General features: G+C 38.3%; 1 protein-coding gene across 1 annotated transcript in view; it reads right to left on the bottom strand.

Moving 5' to 3' along the window:
* Positions 1 to 2,208: 2,208 nt before the first annotated feature.
* PCNX4 (pecanex 4) overlaps positions 2,209 to 20,375 on the bottom strand; it is a 1,626,974-nt gene continuing 1,608,807 nt past the window's right edge. The window contains exon 11 of the mRNA XM_044074466.1: positions 2,209 to 2,999. Coding sequence (XP_043930401.1) covers positions 2,748 to 2,999 — 252 coding nt within the window. The 3' untranslated portion in view covers positions 2,209 to 2,747. The remainder of the gene's footprint in view (positions 3,000 to 20,375) is intronic.

Raw genomic sequence — 20,375 nt, 5'->3', positions numbered from 1 at the left:
CACGCTCTAGGGACCTAAACCTTGTCACCACAATAAACAGGACATACTGGAGGGATAGATTCCTGTTACAGAGACTTCCCATACTCTGGAACAAGTTACCCGTCTATGTCAAGCAAAGTTCCTCATTAACACTCTTCAAGAAAATCTTGCTTGATGAGTGGATGGGAATAGGAAATACATCCCGGGGATCACTTCTGTGGCTCTGCTCGACGGGGGCACAAGAAAATAACTTTCTTGGGTGGCGTAAGCCAGAGAACCTTGTTGGCTAGGCTTACTTAGGCCCTTGGGCAGATAGCCTAGTACCTACCTATGAACCTATATGTATACACACATTTAAACAAAAACAAAGCAGAAGAAATATGCCCTGTCCTGCAAACAGATGGTGCTACAATAGTAGCACAGCAGCACTCTTAATTGCTCACAGGGGCAGTGATGTTCTGTACTGGCAGCGGTGCAAGCCAGCACTAGCCTGGACTCTGTAATGCTGAGAAATCAGACTACAAAGCCAGAATGAGAAGGAAATGAACAGTTTTACATAACAATATGCAACAAGCACGGTGACATGCAACAGCTTCGAGAAGTGCTACTCTTTCCTGTCTACTGCTGCTAGTAGCGACAGTATATACAGAGTCAAAACTCTGTTTGCATAGAATGCTGTAAGGTTGATGTACAAATGGCACTGTGTGCCCAAGTAGGCACTACAGCACTGTGGGATGCACAGTGCTGTCCCATTATGCACACTAAGAATCCTTATATGTGCTCTGTGGCTTATTCTTACAAAAGGATGCTTAGTGTTTCCCTGTATGTGTAAACCCTCCACAAAAGGGCCTTGTGAGCATATGTTAATGTTTTAAAATAACCATACCACAATACAACACATGGGGATGGTATGTTCTACCATATAGCAGCATCCTTTAGCTTTGGGTTGTATCACCTCTGTCAACATTTTCATAAAGTTGTGTACATGCCAATCTTACTCACAGAGCACTCTCAGGTCAGTGCAACCACACTTCCTTTCCTTGGTCTCTCCCTGCTTGCTCCTCTAGCCTGCATAAATGCAAAGCAACCAAAAGTGTACATCGTTTTTTTTTTTTTGCAAAAAAAAGGCTGCAGTTCTTACAAACCATGAGTGCTTAACCTGCTCTGATGTTTGCCCTTGAGTGCTGAATGTACAATTTGACAGTATGAGCAATATGTCCACTCATCAAATATCAGCTTTTTGTTGAGTGCCTTCATTGTCAAAGAGCCATGGGGCATACCAGATTTAAGGCACAATATGCATTTGACATGATCACTCCAGAGCTTCTGTATAGTGCAAAACATAATACACTGCAGCATTCACCTTTGTGTGAAGACAAAACTGTTGCTTTGTTTAATGTTCCAGAAGACATTCATATAACAATCTCTGCAGTCTGACTGTGCATACTTGGTTAACATATACAGATGTATCTCCATTTTCTGCCTCCTAGATATAACATATAGTTTATTGCTACTTTCTGCAAGTCCCAATGATAACTTAATTTTGCATGATAAAATAGCCACCAGGTGTTGTACCAGTGACAGCATGTATATTTCATGTTAACATTACCGAAACCTAAATATATGTAGCCTTCGGGGGACACACTGTCACTCTGTTGTGTACCCTGCAGTGTCACATAGGATATCTACTGACCCATAGGATCATGCAAAACTGACAGAGGTCACATATTGGCCTATTTTCTGCAATAGACATCACTTACAGAGTAGTCTTAACATAAGAAAAAAATCCTAATTTCTAATATTAGGTGAGCAGCAACAGAAGAAGAGTGACACTGTGCTTCAGAGGTTAGGGCAGCAATATAATCAGATCTGTTACAACTTCATTTGTACCATTTTTGTCACTAGGATCACAATATAATCAGAGCCTCATAACTTTGTTCCTTGTCTTTTTTTTTCTACAAGGGACCCGGGTCAGTTGCATCATCCCCTCTCTTCTTCTGGTCATTCTCTATTCCTTCTCTTCCTCTCTTTTTCTGTCATCTTCCTATCATCCATCCATCCTTCCATACTGTCCACTATCTCATCTATCTCTTTTTAATAATTACTCATCTGCAAAGCCTAACCTTAGATCTCTTCTGTAAACATGCAAGCTCTCAAATTGCAAAGGTTGCAGAAATACAATAATGTTAGCTAGCTAGATACAGAAAACTGTAAAGACTTAAAAACAAATATTGTACACCTGTTTTATTTCTCTCACCTCATTTGTATTATATAAATATTGCACTGTTGTCTCTTCTGTCATCACACTTGCTTTACAAGTCGTGTATTACTGTACATATATTAAATGTCTATTACTGGGGCATTTTCCTCCCTGGCCTCCGCTAAAAATAGGTTATATGCCCATTCAGACTTCCCTGGAAAAATATCAAAGAAATAAAATAAAAAAAAAAAAATAAGAGGAGGTCTCATTCTCAGACTTCTTTATCCTAAATAAGTACTCTGTGGTTATGAAGGAGTGCTCATTTTACGGTTTCATTAAACAGCATAATAGCTTCTGTTCAATACACCATTCACTGCCCAGTATAGAGTACAGAACTCGGAGTGACAGATGTGAGATTCTGTTTCTGAACTGTAAGCATGCCAATGTTTTGGAAGGGAAATCCTCTGTCAGTTTTGGTAGAGCATACAGAGGGTATCTCTGAATCCAGCCCTCCATGCTTATACCCTATGAATGACAATGGTGAAACAAAAGTTGCATCCAAAATTTTTCAGAAAAAAGGTACATGAAAAGGACTGGAAGAATAAATTGGATATCCAAGAGGTGGGTCTGCTGACTGCACAGTGAGATTTCTCAGCAATGTAGGATGTGCTTGTATACTATATCGTTCTTCATCATCATTTGTAGCATAAAGGAGCTCCCAAGAGAGATTAGACCACTGACCCCGCACTGCATCAGCATTCAACTTCCCAATTTGCACCAACAGTTCCTGAAGAGTGAGCACTCGTCCAGTGTATGTGCCCTACAAAAACAAGGCAGACGTGAATAATGTTTGCATACTCTCTAACATATTAAATTAAGACAAAATAGAAATAATAAAATAATTTACAGATGTTTTCAATACGGTGTCACAAATCTTACTAACAGTGGATAAAAACATTCAGCTTTACAGTTTTATGGATATTGTAGCATTCATCCGAAAATATTAACAAATCTTTAACATTAAAATTTTGTAATAAAAAGTTACTTTTTTATTTTCTAATAAACACTTTTTCAGTTACAAATATGCACTTTTTACTTACACAAGGTATCATTATCAAGAGGCAATAAAACAGACAATGTAGCCTACAGTCCAGTAATATTGTAACCATACATTTATATTAATGATTCTGGACTCTTCATTCAGCTCCTTATCTATAGGGGTACAGAACTTCAGCAAGACCATTATGCACCTTGGGCAGCTCACCTATTTGGAGTTCCCCTTCCCAATGAATATTGAATAAAATAAAAATAAAAACAGTCTGACAGCTTATAAGCTGTCAAACAAGTGATCAATCACTTGTACATTTATTCTAAACTGCAGATTCATTTTTGAATAGGTAGTTTACCTTTAAAAACACATTTGTCTATTAATCACAATGCAGTGGCTTAAATGACAGCAAAGCAAGCTGTTAAAAGGTTTAGCTCTCCAAACAAGCTGACAAGTGCCTAATTTACCCCACCCCTTCCTATGACATGGATGAGGTAGGTCAACATTCAGTGTCCCTCCAACTTGCTGACTGGCTCTCTCTCGCTCTTCATTACTGACTTCAGGCTCTTTGATGTTGTATAGACACGGATCTTAGTTATAATTTACAAACACACATACATAAATACAAAGAAAGCACTCTGCTTAGGCCCTGTTACAATAACAACAATGAAAGAATAATATTAATTCTCATTTGGGACTCAAAGCCCTGACCTCCAGCATTACGTGCTGGTATCAGTGCTATTATCCTTTCACTTCTATGTTGGCAAAAGTGTCTGTTTACACAGAGGGCTTTCTCTGCATTTGGGGGAGTGTGCGCAATATGACTGTGACCACCATGTTGGACCTCCTAGTTGAAAGGATAAAGTTCTTCAGGGAAATCTCAACACATATCTAGCCAGAGACTGACACAAGCATGGTATGCAGGAGGTCTTGGGTTCCATTCCCTAATGAAATCTATTATCATCCTTTCAATTCTACAGTTTCATACGTTAGCTTCATTGCTAAGTATAAGGCTAGCTAGCCTCATGGGCCATTTTAAGTCTATCCAGTTTGTCTCAAAAATGAGAATCAAACCCTGTACCTTCTTTACCTGTGAGGTAAAGACCTTAACCATTACAACAACCCATGATTCTCTTAGTTACAAAGTCATGCTTCCACTCCATCTCCACCATCTAAAAATTAAAATGAGAAAGTCAAGTAAAAGTCACTGCTCTGCTACTGTATTCATCTGTGCAACCCAAGGAATCTGTTCCATTCTGCTAATCATAAGTACAATTATATTCTGTATTTTGCACTTTTAAACTGTATTATTGCTATATTGCTGATTTTTTAAAACTGTTCTTGCTGATTTGTTGATTTGATTTGATTGCACTTTTTATCTGCTGTAGCACAGACTAGAATCAAACCTGCTGAATCTGGCTCTGTTAAATTGAGCACTAAACCAGGTTATTTTTTCTTGGAGAGGCCTCCCTCTGCACCCTTGTGGCAGGACATTGCAGTTAGGACTCATCTGATTGAAGGTTACTGGCACAGGGCTCAGTTTTGAGCTTTTTATTGGTTAAATTGTGGAATTCAGTTTGCTCAATGTTGCTACATAAGCTCAGAGTTTGTGCTTGTTTTAACACAACTCCACAGAGTTAGGCAACCAGACACTACCCTGCTGTATTCATCTTGGTGGTTACAGAAGCAAAAACTTCAGTAAATAAATTTCCCTTAGTAGCTTATTAGCTGCCCGTGAGCTAGCTGAGAAGTCCTTAAATTGCACCTCAGTTGTGCTTTTGCCCCTTAAACAGTCCCAAACCACCAAATTTACAATAGCCTCATACCATTTAGAGAACCCCAGCTAGTACAGATGCTTTATGGAGCACCCATTAGAACAGACCCTATTTAGAACACCCAGTTATACCACACTCCATTTTATCTCCCCACTGTGAAAACAGGATTTAACCTAGCATTGTGGATAGTTTCCATCCATTTCTCCTACCAGCCTGATTGACATGGGTATCCTGAAGCACTGTAGCAACTGCCTCATGTACACTGACAACTCTCTACTCCTAAATCACCCAAGTACAATCTGTGAGAGATGCATCTGCAATAAGAATCTGGAATCCTTGTTCTCTCTCGCGCATAGAACAGTAACTATGAACAGGTTGTTAGCTCACATACTACAACTCCTACGCAAACTATGCACTCAACACACAAACCATTCATACACAGAGGTACGCACTGGAAACCTACTTAAATATCAGAGACCTTCCAAACACAAACATGCTACACCTAAATACAGCACTTACAGCACTCAATACACAAAAACACAAGTACTAGTGTCTCACCAAATAAGCCCCTAAGGCAAAGCACATCTAAACCAAATTTGTTTGTCATAGGTGACTCCATTGTGAGGCACACAGATGTCCCACTCACTAGGCTGGTCAAGGAGAAGACTACCATCAGCGGTCTATCAGGTGCCAGGATCTGTCAGATCACACATGCACTTAAGTCTCACAACAAGAACCGTTATGACTCCGTCATATTTCATGTTGGTGTGAATGACTTGAGACGTACCTCACTGGACTATATGAAGAGAGATGTGACTGAGCTCTACAAATGTGTGTCCCAGGCAGGTACGTCCCTATCCTTCGGCAGCATTCTACCTCACCAAGGATGATACCGCAATACAAACAAAAAATTATTGACTTTTAACAATTGGCTTAGTTTCTGGTGTCATTCTAAGGGGATCCAGTTCCTGTCAGCCTGGAATTACATGGCTGACAGACCATACTGCTTTGCCAGAGATGGTCTTCACCTATCACCTCTAGGCTTTTAGTTACTGGCTAAGGCACTTGCCTCCCACATAGTGTTTTTTTTAGGTAAAGTCTCAAGAACAAAATTTCTGATGTGAGAATATCACTCACAAATAAATTAAAGGTTATGCTGCTAATCGCTAGGAGTTTAAATCAGAAACTACACTCTCTGGAAGCATTCCTCTCCCTGGAGGATGCTAATGTCTGTGCAGTCAAGGAAACTTGGTTCAGGGCCACAGAGAGTACCCCAGGCTTGCAAGGCTACAAAGCCTTCCACATTTTCAGACCTCAAAATGAACGTGTGAGAACCAAAGGAGGAAGAGTATCTATCTTCATCAAAGATAAATAGACAGAAAAACTGCATGGAGTTACTCCAAGTTCAACTAACTGTGGGTAAGACCCCCCCTTCAAGTCATCGTTAGTTATAGGCCCCCTTCAGTGAAGCAAGATACCCACTCTGCTTATTTGGACCTACTTGAGTCAATCAAATTACAACCAAACACTCTAGTCATGAGTGATTTTAACTATCCCTCCATTGATTGGGAAACTTATACGAGTACCAACATGCTCACACAAAGATTCCTGGACTTTGTTAATACTAATACCCTGGAACACATAATATGCAACCCACACGGAGCTCAAATATTTTCAAACTGGTCCTCACCAACATGGCTGACAGTCGCACCACCACAAGTACAGGATCCTCATTGGTTAAATCTGATCACAAATCAGACACATTTGAAGTAGCTATGACACCTGAACCCCTCTTAGGTGAAATCAAGCTAAACATTTCACCAAACCTAATTACACCTTCCTAAGGGATGGCATAAATAATTTCCAAGCTCCTGTTCCCATTGATTGCTATACTAAGGTATACACAAATTTGCCCTTTGCAAATACACAAATGTACTGACACAGCTGCACCTGACAGGATCAAAACAAGATCCTCAAGAAAAACAAGCTTTCCTGGTGGACATCTAGCATTAATAAGTTATACAACAGGCAGAAGTTGCCTGTAGCCCCTTAGTACAACAAATCTACCATTATTTTCTTTTTTATAATTTTCTATCATTATTGGAGGTCCTCTTGCAGTTATTGAAAGTACTCCTCTTTTCCTTTGTCCCAGGTATTCCACTGAATAACCATTCTGAAAACTTTTTTTTTTTATCAAAGTCACATGTTCAGTTTTTTTCCAAATGTGTCTCCAGTAGTATGGCTATTTACACACTGCACTTTTTAATAAAGTTTACTACAATTTCTTTTTGTGTGTATCTGTCCGACCATCAACATTTAAAGATAATATAGAAAGCATCATTATATTAAAAAGCTATTATTCCCACCTTTTATTTGTTAAAGCTTTTTATTAAGTATTTGTTTCCAGCTTGTGTTACATGCACGCACTGTTTGGTAGGTTGATCTTTACCTATTAACTTACTACTAACACACAAAACTATGTACATCTTCAAGTACTGAAGTTTTACCCTCCTAATAGGAACAATTATCCTAAACTGACAGCCACACTTACAGACTTGGGTTAACCTAAAAAGGTTATCCATGCTAAGACGCATGGTACAGCCTGTGCTTATACTAAGTGCTGTCTGGTTTTGTCTTATCTTTATTGCTCTCCCAGAATGAGAAAACAATGGAATGCTTTCAGAAAACATCATCTCCTAGCCATTAAAGGAAAATGCATACTGTTTTACTTCTCTTTATCAGACTGTCTCTATGGAGACATAAGAACCAGATACAGAGTTACTTCTACAAGCATTTATTTATTTATTTTCTAGTGGAAAAGTTTATTATATTCCATATTCCTTTTTATTTATGTGCTTTCTTTTAAAACTTGTTACTAGATCAAGCCAAGAGCCATAATTCAATCATTCCCCTATGCAAGAGTGAGAAAAACACATTAATTTTTCTTGTATTATACTTTTTTGATCAGACCTTTCTTTTTTTCTTTTTACATTACAGTGCCTACATTTCTTAAAACTGAACAAGGAGAAAGAGAAAAGAAGGAAAAAAGCAGGGGTACCTGTTTACCTTAGTACCCCTATTACACTTGAAAATAAGTGAGAAAGCTTTACTTTATAGCATACGGATTATCTCATGCACTACAAAGATATTAATGTTATGAACAAAATTTTGTTTTACTTACAGTTAACTCTTTCCTTCCTCTTCCCCTCTTTTAAGTGTTCCTTCAAACATTAATGACATGAAGTAGGGCATATGCTTTAGTGTTCCGTACAAGTTTAAAAAAGTCAAAAAATCCAATATTTCCAGGTTGTCTTATTTTGTCATGTTTCACAAAAATAATTAATGCTTTGTAATCCCACATTTATTTATCAATTTACAAGTTGCTGGTTTTGTTCCTGTTTATCTTCATCTCCCAAATCCAGTCTCTGCTTCCTTTTCAACATACTCTCTCTCGATTCTTCAAGTCAACTCTTGTTTTTTTTCTCTCTCTCAAGCATTTTCTGTTGAAACATTGGAAAATGTTTTACTGGAGCAGTCTCTCTATGGTCTTTATTAACAGGAGAACACAAAGCAGAATCTCCTTCTGTTTTACAGCTCACTTTTTGTTGGACAAACTTTTGTATTTCCTCCTTAACATGTTCTGCATAAAAAAAATGATTTTGTCTCTCCAGGAAAGAATATTCTGAAGATAGCTGGGGTACAGCAGTTTGAATCTCAGGCCTACTTCTCAACATTCTCTGATTACTGAAATAAATTTACTTCTCTTCTGCTTAGTGCACAGTGAGTAATCATTTTCCATATACACTCTATTGTCTCTCACTTTCAGTTCTTTTTCCTTCAGCCACAGCTTTGTCAGAATCAACTCCTGCTGGTAGGATTGTATCCTTACTATTAAAGGTCTGTTTTTTTTTTCCCCCACGTCCTGGTTTGAAGCATACACATAATGTGCCCCTTCAATTAACAACTCTTGCTGTGGAACACCAGTCCAATTGCTTATTTGTGCTTTCATAAAATTAATACAATCTGTTCCTTACAGCTTCTCTGGTACAGCAGAAAATCTCAGGTTTTCCTTACATGCTGTGTCCTCTAATTCTGTTATATTTTGAAACAACTCTTCTTGAACAGTCTCATATTCGGCCAGCCTTTTCTTCATTTTGACCTCTGAATTTTCGCAGTTTTAACACCTTGCCTGAATATCTGTTTAAAGTCTTCCATTTTTTCCAGCCTTTTGTTTGAGTTAATGCACTTCATCAGTGTTTCATTTATTTTAATCAGCTGTGAGTATATTTCACTTATTTTTTCCTATAGGTTACTGGAAGTCACGTCTTGCACCAAAGCTGGAGCTTGCACCTTGCTGAACAGCATCAGAATTCTTCCTGGTCAGTGTTTTTTTTACTCGCCTTTTGTGATTTTCTTTCATGTTCTCTGAATTTCTTGTTTTGCTGGCATCTGGGCAGTGAACTCACTAGCCAGTTACTGAAATTTACCCAAAACTATGAGTTTACTTGCTCTGACTTCTAAGTTTCTGTTTTCACACTAGGAGAGTTGGAATTAAGCTGTTACTCAATGTGCAACCATCTTGGAAGTCTCAGGAGGACTTACTAGTTTAAGGAATTCTAGAATGTGTGCTGGCTACATTGGTCTGTGGTACAAGACCAACAGACACAGAGTCAGTTCCCTGGTAAGTCATATGACACAGTGCAATGGAGCTAGCAAATATATTGTAGTAACTCTTTGCAACTGCTAGCCAATATATAATGTATTGAAATCAGTATTATAGGTTCCTAGGTTTACAGGTGGTTACTGGGCTACTGACCCTAAGGTCTTTGTAAGCCTACCCGTGTGTACACAGTATAATACTAGAGAAACCCAGTATAAAGGATCTTGCCTAAACTTGAGATCTTAGTTAGCAATGACTGTCCATATCTAGGAGGATCATCGGTGAAATGTCCAGCAGGATTTTACGGTTTCCCATCCAGTTATCCAGGCAGTGCTTAAACAGGGTCATAGAGGGGTTTTGTTTGATGTGAATTGGTAGCCTACTCAAGAGGAGTGGCAACCTCTGAGGACATATCTGTCTCTTCAGCAGGTCCTATTTATGTCACAGGCCAGGTTAAGGTCCCCGGAGTGTGTGACCCTTGTCCAGTTTGACTTGCAGATGTGCAGCATTTCTATCAAGTTTGGATCCGAGATTGCTTTGTAGGCTAGGCACAAGTCTCCTCTAAGTAGCCTATACACTACTGAGTACAGTGACAGTGGCTTCAGTCTGTGAATGTATGACATGTGCTAGAGACCCTGAATTTTCTTGGTAAGAAATCTCTGAGGTCTCCCAAGTTGCTGCAGGTGCCTGGTAAGGTTCATACCAAAGGGAGCACTGTACTTAATTATTGGCCTGATAAGGGTCGAATACAGGAGTATTATGACCTTTTTCGCTCTTGAGGCAATGCTTTTGCTAATGAAGTGTGCAACATAGAATGCCTTCCTTACTACGGTAGACACATGATGGTCAAAGTTTAGGCTACAGTCAACTTGCATTCCCAAGTCTCTCACTACTGAGTTGTTACTTAGTGTATTATCATTTATATGACAGTCTGCAGGGCAGGGATATTGTTTTTACCGAAGGGGTGATAATTCATTTTTTTGCACTGAGTTTGAGTCCATTGCTTTGGCACCAATCATTGGTTTGGGCAAGTCCCTCTTGAATTATATTGACATTGTTTGGGGATTCAGTGATTGCACCTAATTTGCAGTCATCAGCAAGCTTAGTCAGCCACAGCCCCTCTGTTTTGGCCTGAACTTCTGAGAAGTATATTCCAAACAATAGGACGTCCAGCACTGACTCCTGTGGAACCCCAATGGTGATAGGTCTGCTGGTTGAGGTAAGGTATTGGTGAGCCAGTTAGCAACCCACCTGACATAAGGGTTGATATTCAACTGGGAGAGTTTCTGCCTGAATGAGGGATTGTGTTGAAGGCACTGGCTAAGTCAAGAGAGGCTGTATGCAGACATTTACCTTTGCCTATGGCTCTGGTGATATTTTCAAAGAAGTCCACCAGGTTTAGCAGGCATGACCTGCCTTTGACAAAAAACAAACTATGTCAGATCAAGGGTATGGAGATCCTCTATATCCTAAATTATAAGATCCATGATGATTTGTTCCATGGCCTTACAGATAAGGCTGGTTAAGCTTATGGGTCTGTAGTTCCAACAGTCTGCTGCTGTACCCCCTTTATGAAGGGGGTGATTGCTGCCATTTTTCATTCAGCAGGGGCAAAACCAGTACTCAGGCTCTGGTTGAAGAGAGTACCTAATGGAGTTGCTAACTCATGATGTGATGTTGTCCTATCTCTCCTTCATTCTGTACTGGTTGGGTTCGGAACCAATCCTTGGTTCTGACTCTGCCTTATACAAAAGCTCGAGGTTTTCTACTAGCTGGTTGATACCCTATCCCATGATGCTCTAGGAAACTCCTCAAATCTCATTTGCCACTAAAACAAGATTGAGTGCTTCATACTGGTTCTGGCTATGTGAAACCTTTCTACTTGTTAATTCTTGTTAACATTGTTATTTTTTCTCTCCTTTTAGAAGTAGTTTGTTAGTTAACTTTTAGCAGTTTTCGCTGTGTTCACTGCTTTTGTTTTCGCTTGTTGCCTATTGTTTATCATCAAGGCCTTTTCTACCCTATCCTGGCTTAAGCTCGTTTTTAGTTAGAGGGCTTTTTATTTCTGTTCAAGCTTGTTTTATTAGAAAGCTGTTAAATGTTGAGTTAGTTTTGGGGTTTTTTAATCAAGCTAGCTCGTTTAAGTTAGAGGGCTGCTTGGCCCATTTAAATTAGAGGACTTTTCCCTTAGTGTGTGTGGGTTTTGAAATATATATATATATATATATATAGAGAGAGAGAGAGAGAGAGAGAGAGGGTGTGTGTTTAGTTATATTTAGCTATATATATTTAGTCTCTTATATAGTAGTTGTAGTGCTGGGTTTTTTCTGCTGTGCCAATTGTTTCTCTACTAGATTGTTATTGTAGACTGTTAAAATGTCCAAACAGTCCAAAGATGTTAAACTCTCGGGTTTTAAAAAGTGTACAAAATGCAGTCAGAAAATGTCTGTGACTGACGGGCATACTGTGTGTGTACTGCTTTGGAGCAGTACACCTTCAAGAATCATGTGCTGTCTGCCATTCTTTTAGCCATAGGGTTCTTCTTGAAAGGAAGAACAAATATATCCTTAGGGGGATTACTAAAGACCCCTCTTTTCTGAAGCTATAGGAGAAGGTCAGGGTCCTTCCAAACCAAGGCCTTTCCCACCTTCAAAGTCTGAAAAATCTGGCAAAAGGTCTTCATCTTCATCACAGGCTCAGTCTGAGCCAACTAAAAAGTTACCAAAAATGTCTTCATCAGATGTGGATCATGTGGTGCGGAGACATTTGAAGACACCGGCACTGTCTCCACAGACTGCTCCATTCTCATGTCCAGACATTCTTCCCCCAAAGGCCCCGGTGTTTGTCTCAGCTCCACTGCATCCTCAGAGACGCGGATACCCTAGACCTCAGGATGCCCCATTTGGTGAACTGCTCTCTTCTTAAACCACTCCAAAAAAACCTTTCTGAAGAGGTCCCTCGTAAGAGACTATGTAAGAGGAAGTATTTAGACTCCCCAGAGGTGTCCGTCACATCTGACACAGACCTTGATGAGTCAGAAGGGTTCCCTCGGTCACTCTCTGAGGATGTCTCCTTTGCAGAGAGCTTTTCAGGACACACATGTTGATTCTTCCCCCAGGGGCAAAGAGAGAAGCAGTAATGGAAGACGCCGGCCATGCAGCAGAGGGGGTCCGCAAAATCAGGGTGACACGGAATCTTTCCTTGGCTAGCCCTTTCAGTGCTCCTGAAAGGAGGCCCATCTGTCCGTCTCTGGAGGCAGTCTGGGGTCACTTATCTTTGTACTCAGAAGCCTGGTGAACAATAACAAAAGACAAGTGGGTACAAAGCATTATATCCAGAGGCTACTGCATACCCTTTTCTTCCCATGTCTCAAACATAAAAAACATCCCAGACGTTCCACCCAGTCAATGGGAATGGGCAACTCTAGAAATACAAATGTTGCTAGGAAAAGAGAGTCATCCAGACAGTCCCTGCAGACCAAATAGGATCCGAACTTACTCAAGGTTCTTTTTAGTTCCAAAGAAAACAGGGGACTGGAGACCCATCCTGGATCTCAGGAAATTATATAAGTCAGTAAAAAAGACAAAATTCTGCATAGTAACAATACAATCAATACTCCCTTTTTTGGGACAAGATGATTGGATGTGCTCTAAAGACCTCCAGTATGCATACTGCCACATAAAAATGGACAGGCAATCCAGAAGTCATTTGCACTTTTGCTAGTTGCGAGCTCTGCCCTTTGGTCTCACTACAGCCCCCAGAGTGTTCACCAAGTGCATGGCAGTAGTCACGGTTCACTTGAGATGCCTAGGATTCCAAGTGTTTCCATACATAGACGACTGGATCCTAACCACCGAGCATCTACTAATAAAAGCGAGAGACACCACATTGAAGCTGCACCTAGGGATCGCAATAAATTATGAAAAATCTGCCTTGTTGCCATCTCAATGTATCGTTTTTATAGGAGCAGATTTAGATACTACAAAAATGTTGGCAACTAACTATTTCAGATCACACGCCAATAATAACTAAAATAAAAATGCAGGGTAATGAAATAATAAAATGAGACACTCACGCTTTCTTGCCTATCTGTTGAAAAGACAGGAATTTAAGGAATGGATAGAGGAAATAATTTGGAAGCTATTAGTGAAAATAGAAATTTCTTCTGAAAATATAGCTAGGGAATGGGATAAAATTAAAGTAGACACTTGTCTGTCACAGGACACATACACAATAGTATGATGTACCACTGTAATAGTTTGGCAGATTGCTACTTCACTTCTATGTGTCTTCGAGATATGGAAGAAACTGGAGCACCTACTGAAAACACATATGAAGACAGAGAGTACATGAAAACTCAAAAAAAAAAAAAAAAGCCCAGCCAGGAAGTGAACTTCTGTTTTCAGAAGTCCTTCTTTTGCACTGGTTGTTTTAAGAATGTGACTATATAATAAAATATAAGAGGAGTTTTCAGGTGTGGTAATGCTAGGTGTTGTACTAATGTGCCGAAAATAAATAAATACATTTTCCGTAATTTCTTATATACTGCTGTTCATTTCCTCCATACAAAGGATGTCGACGAGTAGGGTCTTGAACTGAGATCCATGGATAAGTTTAATGATGTCAACAACTGCTTCAGCGAGATCATATGTCTGAAATTGCAGAAATAAAACTTATTTAAAAAAAAAACAGCCTTAGATGTTATGGAGGCAAGCCCCCGTGCATTCTTGCTAACATTATTCACCTTTATGGTTCCATCTGTTTGAGGAAAACAATCCAAAACGGACATCAAACTCATAACCAAATACCTGTATTTGCTGCTGCATTTCTTCTTGAAGTGAGATATTACAGCTAAATGTAGATCTGTGAGAGTACTGCACCTCCTCCATCTTCCTCCTCTACAACTTGGACAGCTCCATGACTTTGTACATGTTATTAATTATTCTGCTGTAGAATGCAGCCATTCTGATTACATGTTACAGCTTCAGTATATATGTATATTTATAGATGATTTTCATTGGCCAGCTGAAATTCTTTTTACATAACTGGGCTTCTTATTCCTCATTCAGAAGAACTGAAAGGTGCAAATCAACATCAGTTTTGTACAAGGGAGTGCAAGAAGGATGTCATTCCGTTAAAAATTCAGTGGGCCAATAAAGGCTTATGAGATATTAAGTACAGCTGAGATGTGTTCAGACTGCTGAACATAAGTGAAACCTTGTACATTTCAGTTGTCAGATGTGCTGTTAAAGCGTACGCCTTGGTCATCTTACTTTGTTTATTAATTCAGGAAACCAAGAATTCGTAAACCAAACAAGAACACAAAATGAGCTGGATTCGACACCCAATACAGAAGCTTTAATCCAAGTAACTTGAGCGACACGCTTTCGGAAGGTACAATAACCCTCCTTCCTCAGAAGACAAAAAACAATGAACACCATATTACAAGCATTGAAATAAGTCTTCTAATTAGTCATTAACAGCATGTTAATTAAATCATACACACCTATAAACCTATTAGTGAAGCTAACAAAACAACTGATAACCACAGCTTGTTTTTTTTTGTTGTTTTAATATGCTGTTTTCAGCTATTCTAATGTTGGCTATTAGCTATACATGTATTTTAGTATTCGATTATGATTTTTAGTATTGCATAAAGTTTTAAAGTATTAATACATTTCTAAGTATTTGTATAAAATTAAGAGATTTTATCTGAATTTTATAATTTTCCATATTAGGTTATGCCAAGGTATCTGAATGTTTTAATTTTTGAATAATTCTTTTATTAAGTTGGATATTCTGTGGCCTATTTAATGTACAATGAAGTTGAAATTTTCCCCCCCTCCCCTGTTTTTTCCCCCATTCCTCTGCAGTATGTAGTTGTGTTTTTTCTCCCATTCCTCTGCAGCATTTAGCTGTGGTTATCAGTTGTTTTGTTAGCTTCACTAATAGGTTTATAGGTGTGTATGATTTAATTAACACTTATTATGCTGCTAATCACTAATTAGAAGACTTATTTAAATGCTTGTAATATGGTGTTCATTGTTTTTTGTCTTCTGAGGAAGGAGGGTCATTGTAACTTCCGAAAGCGTGTCACTCAAGTTACTTGGATTAAAGCTTCTGTATTGGGTGTCGAATCCAGCTCATTTTGTGTTCTTGTTTGTTTATTAATTCTTCTGTATCACAGGAATGTGTGTTTGAGAAACGGGATGCATGAAGCACATTTCACTGCAGTAGGAATTCTTTACATTTGAATGTTTGTGGCAGCACAATAGATGACAGGGTTAATGTGGAGTCAGTGATAGTCCAGTAACAGGAGTGATTCTGGTAATCTTTTTGTGTTTTCAGAAGTCCTTATTTAGCACTGGCTATTTCAGGAATGTGACTACAGAGTAAAATATGGAAGGAAGTTTCTTAGACTTTATGAAGCAGGTATTCATGTGAGTGACATCAAGCCACTACATTTCTAAAAACATACATTATGCATAGTGATGTGGAATGCTATACAGAAGGGGATAAGAAAGTAGCTGAGCACAGATGAGAATATAAAGGAATTCCTGAATGGGTGCTGGCTCAGAATGGCTTGAGATACACCATTAGATAAGGAATTACTTTCCTTTCCTAGTACATCATATGGTATGTCACAAAGGAACTGGTTGAATATCTGTGCAGCTGCTAGCCAGCATATAATGTATTAAAATTAATATTTCTTGATTTTCCAATTTAAATTTTTTGGGGTAGATGCGAAATGGAGGGGAGCATCTCTCTGTGGCCAAAAGAATTACAGAAGTGAAAGGATAGTAATAGCTCTCATTTGGGATTCAAACACATGAACTCCTGCATACAGTGCCAGTGTATGTAGCACACAATGATGTAAGCAATGTCAAGCCACTACATTACAGAAAACTGAGATTACATACAGTGATGTTGGAGTGTTGCGCAGAAAGGGATGGAAAAGTGGAAGGGAATAGAGGAGGACTTGCTAGTTTTTTTTTCAAGAAACATCTATGACATGGGCAATCATACATTTACATAAATGAAACCAAACCATACTGACACAATTTTAGTTGCAAACATTATAAATCACAAACTATAATGACATAATTTTATTTGCAAGTATACATCACTTATAATCTACCCAGTGATTGCCAATCAAACATTACATAGCTCATTCTGTATCTTCTTTTAAACCTCATTCCTCCTCTGCATTACTGTTCCCACAATTCCCATTTTTTCTACATACTTTTCTCCTACCCTTTTCTAAAGATCCCAATTCCAGTTGTTTTCTCTTTTACTATATTCACTGCTTCTAGTACAGTTGGTTTAGACTTTGATTTTCATTTTCTAGTATTTGCTTTTTTTGGCAGTGACCATAATTAGACTTGGCAAAGCCTAGGTAATCCCGATTCTGTAAAATAGCTCAGAAAAATCACTTATCTGGTTACACCAATCAGCTCACCCAGCATCTCTGACAGAGTAGTCTGCAGGGAATTTTAAACTCTGCCATCTCATTACTCTCCCAGAAAATATGTTCCAAATTACTGCTTTCTTCGCCATCACACCTCCATTTGCTGTTGACCTGAGGAAAAATTCTCTGGAGTCGACTTGGGGTACGTAAACATTTCCAAGCAAAAATCCTAAATCTTGTATAATTTTTGAATATTTGGAACACATACATACATCTCCCCGTTGTTTCTTTCTGAATTGCTTATCCAGTCTCTCTTCCCAATCCTTTCTAACCTCCTCTCATTGATTCTTATAGTTATCATGCAATATTTTATATGCTCTATTAATTATTCCTTTTTAATGGCAGCTTCTTTTCCAGGTTCTAATAAAAACTCTTCCAGTGCTGGTCTTTATTTTAGGACCCACCCTATTTCTTTCTCTTTGCCTATACTAAAATTGTTGACCTCTTACCATTCCCTCTCTACTTATTTGTTCCCAATAGCATGGTTCCTTTGCCATTTTTCTCCAATAAATTCCAGCCCCCTCTTGCATATTGTCTATATCCCTCATTGCAGCTATCCCTATCAGCAGAATCTCCTTTCACCATTCCCATTTGGGCTTAGTTCTTAGAATACTTTCTGCTACTTCATGAATATAATATTTTATAAGATTATTGTTATTCTCCTTAAAAGTTTGCATCCCAAATCCCAGTCTCTCCTTGCTTCTTGAGCTTCCCCCATTTCAACATAATCTCTTTCCACTTTGAGATATAGTTTTCTGCTTGTAGTATGTATAGGAGCCTTAACTGTGTAGTTCTGAAATACCCCTTCAATTTGGGTAATCCCAATCCACCCTGTTCTACTGGAAAAATCACCTTATCCCACTTGATTCTTACTGTCTTCCCCTCCCAGATAAATTCTTTCAGCTCTTTATTAACTGCTATCCACAGCTTCTCCTCTGGTTGATAAAAATATGCCTGACCTGTGTATAAAACTAAAGGGACTAAAAGCATTTTGACTGCTTGTATCTTACTATCTATATAACAAAGTTTCCATTTTCTCAGTTTTTGTATTATCTTTTGTTTAGTCTCTTCCCATACATCCTTAGGTGCCACATCAGAATTCTATTTAATCCATACTTCTAACACTTCATTCTATCATGTCCCCATAAATACTGATATTGCTGAACCAATTTGTGAATGGATACATAATTTATAGCTATTGCCTTTGTTTTAGCTTCATTAATTTTGTATCCCAAAAAGATATGAAACCATCTCAAAATGTTCCACAACACTGTAAAGTCTCTTTCTGGTTCTGTCAGGTATAAAATAATATCTGCAAATATCTTGACCACCCTATATAAATTATATTCTTGAATTTCTGAGTCAACTTATTTCCTTTGCCAGTGGTTATAAATATAATGCAAATGACAAAGGGGAAAGAGAACACACCTGCCTTGTTCCTCTTTTAAAGCAGAAATTATCAGCAAAGACCCCACACACTTTAATTTTCACCTCCAGTCCTTCATATATCCTCCTAATAAACCTTATACATTTTTCAGGAAATGCAAATGCTTCCATTGGCCGGCTCATAAAGTTCCAGCTTACTCTATTAAATGCTTTCTTTGCATCAAGACCCAACAACAATGGTATCTTTTTACATTCTGCTTCCCTCTTGATCATCAGTGTTCTGTTATTGTTGTCAAATGTTTGCCTTCCCTCCACAAAACCAAACTGATACATATCTATCAGTTTTGACAATACTTTTGTCATTCTTTTAGCCATTGTGGACATGAACACTTTATAATCGTGGTTTAGTATTGAAATGGACCTGTATGAAGCTGCGTCTGATGGAACTTTACCCTCTTTAGGTATTACAGCTACCACTGCTTTCTTCCAGGATGTTGGTACTTCTCCTCTTAAAATACTGTTAAACAAAACCTTCCAGATCTTTATAATTTTTTTCCCTCCTAGCTTTCAAACTTCTATAGGAATATCATCTATTCCTGGGGACTTTCCTGTAGATTGGTTACACATCAACATTTTTACCTCATCTCCTCCTATCCTAACAGTTAGTAATTGAGCCTCATCTACCTCTAATCTTGGCATATTTAATTCTTCCATAAACATTTCCATTTGTATCTTTTCTTGATTTCCACACTTTTCTGCATATTTCTAACACCTCTACAGAATCTTGTTACAGGCTCCCTAAGCTTGGCGACAGCCCTTTCTACTTTCTGTTGCCTGAGCTGTTATGCTGAAGTTTTTCTGCTCTACTGTTATCAAAAAAAAGTTGCTAAACATTAATCTTTCTAAACTTGTGCATATTACAGAGATAATCCCTTATTTCTGCTTTGCATTCTACAGTCAATCCTCTTCTTGTTCTGTGAGATTCTCCTTGTTCTGCAATACTTTAACATTTGTCAGTCCCTGTAAATAATTCTTGTTACTTCTTAACTGTAGCTCCCCTTCTTTTACTTCCACCCTATTTTTGAACTCCACCTTAATTTTATCCCACCCCAGCTATACTTTCAGAAAAACAATTCTATCCTCTCTAATAGCTCCTGAATAACATCCACTATCCATTCCTTAAATTCCTCTCTTTCAACAGATGGGTGGGAAAGTCCCAGTGTCTCATTTTTATTTCATTACACTGTGTTTTTACTTTAGGTATTACTGGCGCATGATCTGAAATAGTTATTGGGTGCATATCAAGACCTTCAATTAAATGCAAATATTTGCCTAGCCTAGCCCAGTTTTTGTATCTTAGGGAATAATATGTAAATTCACTCTAAATTCCTATTCACATGGAATTCACATCTTCCATGCCAAATATTTTCATACATTTCTTCAAAAAAAAATCTACCCTCCTTTCTTATACCTTCCAGACACATCTTCACTGTTGCAAATCACATTCCAGTCCCCACCAAAAAGTAATATTCTTTGCTGAAAACTGATTATTTCTCCCAGAATTTTCTTACGCTCCATCATAGCAGTTTTAGGTGGAGTATAAATGCCAGTAGCCCCTTAGCACTACAAATCTATCATTATTATATATTTTTATCCTCTTCTATCACTATTGGAGCTCCTCTTGCAATTAATACAAGTATGTCTCTCTTACTTTGTCCCAAGTATTCTGCTGAATAACCATTCTGAAAGCCTTTATCAAATTCACATGTTCAATTCTTTCCAACTGCATTTCCTGTAGCATAGCTATTTCCACTCTACATGTTTTAATACACTTCACTACAAAAGAGTAGGGATCTGTG

Source organism: Protopterus annectens, chromosome 6.part0, assembly GCF_019279795.1.
Source record: "Protopterus annectens isolate FY-2018-M chromosome 6.part0, PAN1.0, whole genome shotgun sequence".
NCBI classification, from domain to species: Eukaryota; Metazoa; Chordata; order Ceratodontiformes; family Protopteridae; genus Protopterus; species Protopterus annectens.
Note: the sequence above shows the minus strand (reverse complement) of the source record. Positions and strands in the feature narration are given on the sequence as shown.